Source organism: Orycteropus afer, unplaced genomic scaffold, assembly GCF_000298275.1.
Source record: "Orycteropus afer afer isolate SDZICR_OR568_19922 unplaced genomic scaffold, OryAfe1.0 scaffold00040, whole genome shotgun sequence".
NCBI classification, from domain to species: Eukaryota; Metazoa; Chordata; class Mammalia; order Tubulidentata; family Orycteropodidae; genus Orycteropus; species Orycteropus afer.
In genome coordinates, this window is record NW_006921627.1 from 13,889,799 (window position 1) to 13,899,787 (window position 9,989).

General features: G+C 39.7%; 1 protein-coding gene across 1 annotated transcript in view; it reads left to right on the forward strand.

The window, feature by feature from the left end:
- The window catches only part of LOC103193905 (C-type lectin domain family 4 member C-like), a 10,110-nt gene extending 1,301 nt beyond the window's left edge, over positions 1–8,809 (forward strand). Inside the window, 4 exon segments of the mRNA XM_042780456.1 lie at positions 6,822–6,953; positions 6,956–6,972; positions 7,685–7,800; positions 8,665–8,809. Coding sequence (XP_042636390.1) covers positions 6,822–6,953; positions 6,956–6,972; positions 7,685–7,800; positions 8,665–8,809 — 410 coding nt within the window.
- The last annotated feature ends 1,180 nt before the right edge of the window (positions 8,810–9,989 follow it).

Genomic DNA, 9,989 nt, shown 5'->3' on the forward strand with positions numbered 1-9,989 from the left:
ATTTTATAATATGATAAAATAGATTTTAATTTATTGAAGATGCATTTTAAATTTTAAAGAAATTATGTAATGTTTGTATCTGCATGCATTATCCAGTGCAAGCTGAAAAATTTGGAAGTCCCAGAAATTTTCCCACGTCATTTAAAAGTTTCAGTATCATTAAGCTGTACTGTTTCAGCTGTTCAAATGTGATTTTTCTTTCCAACCACTGACATATCTGCTCTTACTAGACTCGCCCTGTAGATCCTAGAGTCTATATCAAGGCATTCTTTGACGATAAAGAGGATGTAGAAGAAGTGAGGTCATTAAAGTAAAGCCGTCATCAGTCTTCCCACCTACATTCAACTCTTGGCTTCAGAACATCCCTACAAGAGCAAAATACTCCATTTCTAATGTCATGCTTCATTCCTAAAAAGAAATATATAAGATGGTACTATATACTGTAAATTTCTGATGACTTGATTAGTCATTAAAGGAGGCTTCTCTAAAAATATTATTTTAAATAGTCCCTTTGGCACCATGGAATATTTTAAGGACTTTCTGGATGGATGAGAGGTATCCCTTTCTTTTGTAATATAGAAGAGTTAATATGAAAAGGAAAAAAAAAAAACTGCTGTGGAGTCAACTTTTGGTGTCAATTCATGATGACACCACATGTACCAATGTGGAACTGTGCTCTGTAGGGTTTTCATTGGCTGATTTTTTTTTTTTTTCAAAAGTAGCTCACCAGGCCATTTCGACGAGGGACCTTTGAGTAGACTCAAACTTCCATCCAGCCCTTTGTTTAGCAGCCGAATGTTTGCAGCACCCAAGGGCTTCATGAAAATGAACATGAAATCTATATGACAGTAGGAAAGGATACATACCTAGCCTTATTACACACCCTTGGGGTAGGGTATGCACATCCAGTTTGAAGATTTCCCAGCCAGAATATCACTCAAGGTTGTAGCTCATTCAGGACACGTGAGGTCAATTAATCCCATTAAAAGTTTTCTAAAAGGCACAAAGGATTTCTAGAACATTTGAGACTACCATAGCATGAACTAATTATCTTCAACTTTTTATATACACAAGCAAAACCCAAACATTATACCATTATCCCAATTATGCTCCTAGAAGCTAGAGCATAGTTTAATCCCAATGCACATCTCTGTGGCTACTTAAAATTCATAATAAAATTTTCAGTCTCATCAAAATGCCAGGCAGGCTGTGTTGGTAATCCAGAGAGCAGAGGGAGTATGAAAAGGATAAGTGTGATCCTCTCTTAAATACATAAATAGGGAAAACCAACCTATGCATGAGTCCTCCTCACTGCCAGTGACATTTCTTAAAGTCCTGCCTTCTTGCAAAGTTGAGAAATTAGCAAGGAAGGCAGTCAGTCTTGGGATATACCTGCAACGCCAGCAGCCCACACCTCGTCTTTTTAAATCTTTCATTTTTATTACCCTTTGAGCAGGTTACTCCACATTTTAAGCAGGCAGCTTTCCAAGTTCAGCTTCTAAACTTACATTTTCTCTAAACCTTGCTCTTTTCTGTCTCCATCCACATCAAATCCCCATGGAAATTTTAGCTCTGCACCTCATGATTGTGTCAGCTGGATCATACTCAATGAATTCCTGATCTATATATGCTGTTTACATTCCTAAAACCCTTGCTCTTAGGCCTCAAGTGAAGAATATTATGTCTTTACAGGGTTGGTTGATGATGTTTTCATGTGCATATTTGTATGTGCTGTAAGAATGTCCAGGTGTATAGTACAGCTGACAAGGGACAAGGTTGTGGTGGCTTCTTGGCCACAGCCAGCTATACTGAGGGAGTGAGTAGTTGGACTTGTAGGCTTGGGACCATGGTTGCAGGGGACATCAAGCTCAATAGGTATAACATACTACACAAAAACATTGTTCCACATCCTACTTTGGTGAGTAGAGACTGGGATCTTAAAAGCTTGCAAGTGGCCATCTAGATCCAATTATGGGTCTCTCCTCATCCAGAGCAAAGAAGAATGAAGAAAACCAAAGATGCATGGAAACAATTAGTCCAAAGGACTAGTCGACCATGTGGTACTCAGCCTATATGACCATGAGACCACAAGAACTAGATGGTGCCCAGCTATCACTGCCAACCACTCAGAGAGGGGATGGGTGCAGGAGATCCTGGATAGAGTGGGAGAACAATGTGGAACAAAACTCAAAATCACTTAAAAAAATAAAAAAGAAAAAAAGACCAAGTTTGCTAGTCTGATAGAGTTTGGTGAGACCCCTGACACTATGACCTCTGTTGTTGTTGTTGTTATGTGCCATCAAGTTGGACCCGACTCATAGCAACCCCTCCTTGGGTTTCCGAGGCAATATCACTACAGAAGTAGATTGCCCCGTCTTCCTTCCGAGGAGTGGCTGGTGGGTTTGAACTGCCAGCCTTCTGGTTAGCAGTCAAGTGCCTTAGCCACTATGCTACCAGAGCTCCTACTATGACCTCTAGTTATCCTTTTGATCTGGAACTGAACTCACTCCTGTGGCTTCCAGCCAAATAATAGACAGGCATATGGGGTAAACATTTACATCAAGTAGATACACTCCTTGGAGTGATCAATAGTGGAAGAACAGAAGGGCAGTGTTTGCACAGGGAGAAAGCTGGGTGGGGGGAGGAATGCATGGGAAGGAAGGACACAGGGAAGAGGTAACTATAGGGAAGAGGTAGGAAGAGAGCTGTTACATTTGGGGAATTGCAGTCAATGTCATGAAACAAAATGTGTATGAACTGCTGTATGGAAAATGAATTTGCTCTGTAAACTTTCACCCAAATCACAATAATAAACAAAAAAAGAATATTAAATGTCCTACTATGTACTTTTCCTCCAAACATTGTCTTTCCTCAACTTTTGAATTGTCCAGGCTTCAAGAAACTCATTTTATTTTAATGACAGCATTTCTTCCTATTCTCTGCTATTTTACTTCTCCTCTAAGGTAGCATCAACTGTCATTTTAATCTCCTTCTTAAAATGGTCCTTTGATGTCTCTGTTATATTTGGAGTTAGCTTTGAAGACTATTTCTTTTTCCTTTACTTTACGGACAAGTTTTTCTTTCTTTCTTTTTTGCCAATACTCCTCTGGATTTTGCCTTGTGTTTCCTCACTACTGAGGAAGATTGAGAGATGCAAAGTCAATGAATTGAGGCCGATAAGACCATCCATCATTCAAACAAATTCTGTTCACCTTTACCTACTAAACTGGATAATTACACACAGGAGAATTTATCTCATATGCCCAACATCTTTTGTTGTCCTGGAATGCCTATTGTCCTAGCTGGTTTCCCTTTAGGTCATGATGCCCCTACCACTCTGCAATTTGCCTTAGATTTTTCACTTTATTACCGACTCAGTCCTATTTCCTTAGGGCATGGGCAATATCTATATACTCACCTATGATATATTCACCTTATAAACTCACCTAAGAAAGCTTGAAGTGTTTCATGTCATCCCTATATTCCTAGCTCAAATCTTTCTACATACTATTGTGGTAGTTAAGGTTTGAGTGGCTGGGCAGCTGGATGTAGTATTCCCTATGACGAGACTGGTAATCAACTCCATGGTGGAATGTACTGTGAGCAGCTAAGTAGCTGCCTTAGGGATGTGGTCTGCTCCCAGTATATAAGGAGAAGTTTTAGGAATGGTCTGTAGCTTTTGGCACACTTGAATCTTGCATGTAGCCGAGTTGTTGTTCAGCAGCCTCCCATGTTGTTTGCTGATCTTGGAACTCTTTTTTTTTTTTTTTTTATTGTGATGTGGGTGAAAATTTACAGAGCAAATTCACTTTCCATACAGCAGTTCACATAATCACATATACTTTGTCTTATGACATTAACCACAATTTACCTCAATGCAACAGCTCCCCTCCTACTTCCTCCTGATAGTTACCTCTTCCCTGTGTCCATCCCTCCATGTACTCCTGACCCCTAAGCTGTCTCCCTGTGCATAAGCAACCCTTCTTTCTCCCATGATTGTTCTCTCCAAGGAATGTATCTACCTCAGGTAAATGTTCAACTCATATGCCTGTCTATTGTTTGGCTGGAAGCCACAGGCATGGGTTCAACTCCAGACCTGAAGGGCAGGTAGGGGCCATAGTCTCAGTGGTTCCACCAGGCTCTATCAGACCAGCAAACCTGGTCCCCCCCCTTTTTTTTTCTCCAAATGATTTTGAGTTTTGTTTTACATTGTTCTCCTTCTCTATCCAGGGATCTTGGAACTCTTAATGGATTTGAATCAATGACCTGCCATATGGTTTGGTAATATTGAGACCACACCTTTTTACTTGTTGACCTTGAGTTTGTCAGCCTCAGCAGCCAGCAGCTGTCTGAGTTAAGAAAAGCCTCTAGCTTCAGTGGGCCAGGAGCAAGAGACAGAGCTGAAGTCCAAGGGTGAGGGGCTTTCATCCAGCCCCTAGAACCTGGCACTTTGAACTCGATTTCTAGCCTCCAAAACTGTAAGAGAATAAACTCCTATTTGTTAAAGTCACCCATTTGTGGTATTTTCTGTTACAGCAGCACTAGGTAACCAAAACAGAATGCAATCTCTTAGTTTAGTTGGTTGCTTCCTGGGTGGTGCAAATGGTTAACTTGCTTGGCTGCTAACTGAAAAATTGGGGGTTCAAGTTCATCAGAGGTGCCTTAGAAGAAAGGCTTGGCCATTACTTCCAAAAAATCAGCCATTGAAAACCCTGTGGAGCACAGTCTACTCTGACACACACAGGGCTGCCAGGAGTTGGAGTTGACTTGACAGCAATTGGTTTTAGTTCAGCTGTCTCAATTTCTTAAAAGGAAGGGGGTCCTCCCTAAATGTTCCTCTTTTAGTCTATCTTCCTGCAGCTTTAAGAGGACAATTTAAAATTCTTTTCTGAATCCAGGTTTCCTGTGAGCTAATCATTATCATTTACTTACACTCTTAACTTGTTTGTTGTATCTGATTTAATAACAATGAATTATAGTTGTCATAATTAAACGTATAATATATGTGTGTATATATACATGTATGTATAATCATAGTTCTCATGGTTATAAGGAGTTCTGGTGGCATGGTGGGTAAGGCATTTGGCTGCTAACCAGAAGGTCAGCGCTTCAAAGTCACTAGCTGCTCCATGGAAGGAAGATGGGACAATCTACTTCTGTAAAGATTTACAGCCTCGGAAACCCATGGGAGTTGCTATGTGTCAGAATCGACTGGATGGTAGTGAGTTTGGTTTTGGTAATCATAGTTTCAAATGACAACTTGTTTTTTGTGTGTCACTGAGTCTGTTTTCAACACAGCAACTGTAAAAGACAGGGTAGAACTACCCCGTAGGGTTTTCTTGGCTATGTTTATGAAAGCAGATCACTAGATTTTTCTTCAGTGGAGATGTTGGGTGGGTTCAAACTGCAAACATTTCTATGGGCAGCCAAGAGCTTAAGCTTTGCACCAAGGGGGCTTCTAAATGAAAGCTTGTTGTTGTTATGTACCCTCAAGTCATCTCCAACTCATAGTGACCCCTCGTTGGGTTTCCAAGGAGGTATCTCTACAGAAGTAGATTGTCCAACCTGCCTTCCAAAGAGTGGCCGGTGGGTTTGAACCGTCAACCTTCTAGTTAGCAGTCAAGTGCCTTAGACACTATGCCACCAGACCTCCCTTATACCTGTGGAAATAAAGAAGACCACCAAAACAAGAATAAGAAAAGGGTATTTATTCAGAGCTTGCCACAGTGACAGAGCTTTGATGGTGCAGTGGTTAAGGCATTGGCTGCTAACCAAATGGTGAATGGTCAAACCCACCAGCCACTCTAGGGGAGAAAGAAGGCAGCCTTCTTCCATAAAGATTTACAGTCTTGGAAACTTAAGAGCCAGTTCTGCTCTGTTCTATAGGGTTGCTGAGTGGAATCAACTTGATGGCAGTGGGTTTGGTTTTTCTTTTGTACTACAACAAGGAAGCCAGTTACCATCACTAGAGGTTTGGCAGAGACTCAAAGGCAGGCAGTAGAATTGGAAAGTTTTGTAATGGAAAAAAGGGAAGGCTTCAGAAACACCTTAGTTTGAGGCTGCTGACATGGGGAAGCTGGAGGCAGGCTAACTAGGAGTGTGGCATTTTATGTGCTTGGCTAGGGCAGTATTTTTTACTTTCCATGGTTGGAAATTGGGCAAGAGTTGGAACGTGGGCAAAAATTATGGAAGCTGGCAGTTATTGATCAAGTCCTGATTATTTGGACAGATTTCTGCAGATGTGGTGGTTTTTGCTGCCCTGGGCTGGTTGCTGCAAGTTGTGGGTCAGAGTTCTATTTTTACATAATCTGGCCATTTTCCATTTGTACACTCAGTCTCTCATACCATATATGACTTCTTTTCCAATGTATTTATCTCTAACCTGGTCTTTACTGCATTAATTTCTTCTGTCTGTAAAACAGAAAAAGAAGGCTTTAAAAATAATTCAGTAATCAAAGAAAATTGATTCTCAAAGTGTTTATAGCACAAGCCTCTTGAATTACCTTATGTAAAAATAGAAGTCATTAGGCAAATGATACATTTGCAGTTAACTTATTTAAGCACAGTTGGTAAGTCAATCTCTGTAGAGATATTGCATGAATGTACTTTTAACAATGTAATTTTCCTACTGTATTTATAAAAAGCAGCATTGACAAAGACTTGTTTTTAATCAAGTGTCACCAAATCAGTTCAGGAATAAAAGCAGAATTAATTTTGTAATCGTATCCAATCCTACTATAATTTTAAACAAAAATTTACTTATAAATTGTATTTTAAAAAAAATTCCTAAAGGGAATATTATGTCTTTCTTCCCAATGCAGGGAAAGGCTGGGGCTGCTGCCTGGAGAATTGGGTGGTGTCTGATACCAGCTGCTACTTTACTTCTTCTGAAAGGAAAACTTGGAATGAGAGTGAGAAGAACTGCTCTGGGATGGGAGCTCATCTGTTGGTGATCAAAGCAAGGAGGAGCAGGTACTCTTTAACAGACCATGAAGCAGGAGCCATGCCTGGGGTTTATACATCTCTTCAGGCTGAGAGGAGGCTTTTACTGTTCTGGGATGCTGGTGCTTGGCAGAAGCCTTTTAGGAAAGTAAATAGAAGAAGGTCCTAAGCTTTTGCATTCTACACCTTCTTCCTGCTTTAATCAAACCACTCCCGAAAGAAATCGGTCCATTTAAAATATAACATGTGGGAGTTGAGTGAGAGGATGAGAAAATTTCAGTCTGAAATATCAGTTTATTCTTTCAACATGTGTTTTTGTACATCATTAACTACTTAACAAAGAAGGGGTATGAAATGGTATAGAGAAAGAAAGTTGAATCTTGAGAATCACAATCAACAATCTGAAATAAAGTTGAAGCATCTCTGAAGTTGTGAAAAAAAAAAAAAGATTAAATCTGTAAACACTGTCTCTGCACAACTTTGAAGACTGTTGTTTCTTAGAGAAGAAAAGAGGAAAATGAGTATGAGATTAGAACTCATATGATCATGGTTAGAACTCTCTCCCAAAAGTTCACAAGTGATGTATTGGATCCTGCCCTGCTCAGCCACAGAAGTCCTGTGATCATGGTCAGGGGCCATCTGGCTTTCTCTGGTTCCTGTCTTTTCTTCTTTTTTCTCTATAAGAAACTCAGTACAACCTAAGTACTCTAAAGTCTGTGATTCCGTTCTTTTCTTCTCTCAGCAACTAATATTACAGAAGCTGGATAGAAGATTTGCTTATTATGTAGGGCTGTCGGTCCCAGAAGGGATGCGCCAGTGGCAGTGGGTAGATCAGTCACCATACAATGGAAGTGTCACGTGAGTACAGAATGTAATAAAAGAATCCTAAATCCTGGGCCATACTGGGCCATTCTCAGCTCTCAGCAACCATCTCAACAACAAATAAACATAATATTTTTTAAAAAAACAGGTCTGTTTGACACCAAAGCCTATGCTTTTAACCACATTTCCATCTCTAAATAAAAGAACAAATTAATGTCATTTAAGATCATAATTAATAAGATTTAATATTTGTCATAAAGCAAAAATACTAAATTCTGATAATCTTGTAACTCTTATTTATGTAGTTTTTAAAGAATTTTCAAGTGCTTTAGAATACATTACCACCTTTGATCCTCACACCAACTTTGTTTAACATGTACGAATAGCACTTAATTCTCGTTTTTAGATAGAAAACCCTAGACTCAGAGAAATTTAATTACTTACCCAAGATAACAGGGAGTAAGTAGCAGATCCAGAGACCTTAACTATTTCTCCAGACTTCAAAAGCCATGTGTAAAGAACAAACTGCACTGATACTCGGGACCAGGCAGAACTTCTTCATTGCTTAAGGATTGGCGTCCTATGGGAATGGGAGAGAAGAATCAACAAGTAGACAGGAGCCTCTAGGACAGCTGGTTGGAGAATGTTTAATGTGTCCTGAGTTGCTTCAGGTGGCAGAATACTGGGTATGTGGGCACAAATTTCAAGGGAAATGTCAGAGACACAGAAGGGAAAAGATGCTCAAACTTGAATGTTTTACGAAAGGAGGCAGAAGTGGGGATGGAATGATTGGACATATCTGACTTGGACTCCACACTCTTCAATCCTAGCTCCCTTGGTCTCTAACCCATTTCAAAGCACACTTTGAAGGAATAGCCTCATCCTTTTTCTCTTTTTCAGATTCTGGCATCCAGGTGAACCCAATAATCCTGATGAGCGTTGTGTCATAATAAATTATACTGGAAATGAGCGCTGGGGCTGGAATGACAATCATTGTCATGAACCTGAACACTTAGTTTGCGAGTTGATGAAGATCTACTTATGAGTGGAACATTCCCATTCCCCATGGACATATAGTTGGGTTGGCATCTACCATGAAAAGAATACCTAACTAATCTGCTCTTTTTGTTTATATGTAAATCTTGTGTAAGTGATATCCACAGAATTTGTCAGTAGGCTTTCACCTATTCTACTTATAATAGAATCAGTTCACACATTCAGCCATAAATGTACATTTATTGAGCACATCCCATGTTCCAGAGAATGTACTAAAGAGCCCTTTTGTGGATACATGGAAGGAGAATTAAACTCTTTCTTAATTTCTATCTGAATGCCAAGGTATTAGCTACTGATATAATTCCAAACCAAACTCACTGCCATTGAGTTGATTTCGACTCATAGCATTCCTTCCTTGGGTTTCTACAGAAGTAGAATGCCCACCTTCCTTCTAAGGAGCAGCTGGTGGGTTTGAACTACCACCCTTCTGGTCAGCAGTCAAATGCCTTAGGCACTATGCCAGCAGAGCGCCCACTGATATAATTAGTTACTGATATAATTTGATGTGGTTGCTCCTAATGCTGGCTTTCTCTTTTAATGGACTGGTCAAAGGCAAAAGAATCCCAACTATTACTTTTTGTTTCTCTCAGACAGATTTATTACTGTTAACTAAAAGCATATTATGTAACAGTAGGCATGCAATATCCATCAATATAAGGTAAGTTACAGCCTTGGCCCAGTAGATTCTTTGGTCTTCTTAATATATTTTATTCAGTTGTGCCATTTAACATCAGGTGCAGGCAAAGAGAAATTGGAGTTTGAACATGAGAGAGTTAGAATCAGAGAATAAGAATTAGAGGTCACTGCTAATAAGTTGATATATAGACTAATATTCTTTCAGTATTCTGATCATTCTTTTCTTTGGTTCAGTTTTACAGTTTCTGTGCAAGGATTCCTACTCAAAATGGCCTTTGTTTGTTTTTGTTCTCCTTTTAATCATAGTTCTTACCTATCATTTTCAACCACAATATAAAATATATTTACAATAAAGCCTGTAATTCATTGCTATGTTGTTATTGTTGTTGTTGTTATGTGCCATTGAGTTGGACCCGACTCATAGCGACCCCTCCTTGGGTTTCCAAGGCAGTATCCCCATTTTCCTTCCGAGGAGTGGCCGATGGGTTTGAACCACCAGCCTTCTGGTTAGCAGTCAAGTGCCTTAGGCACTA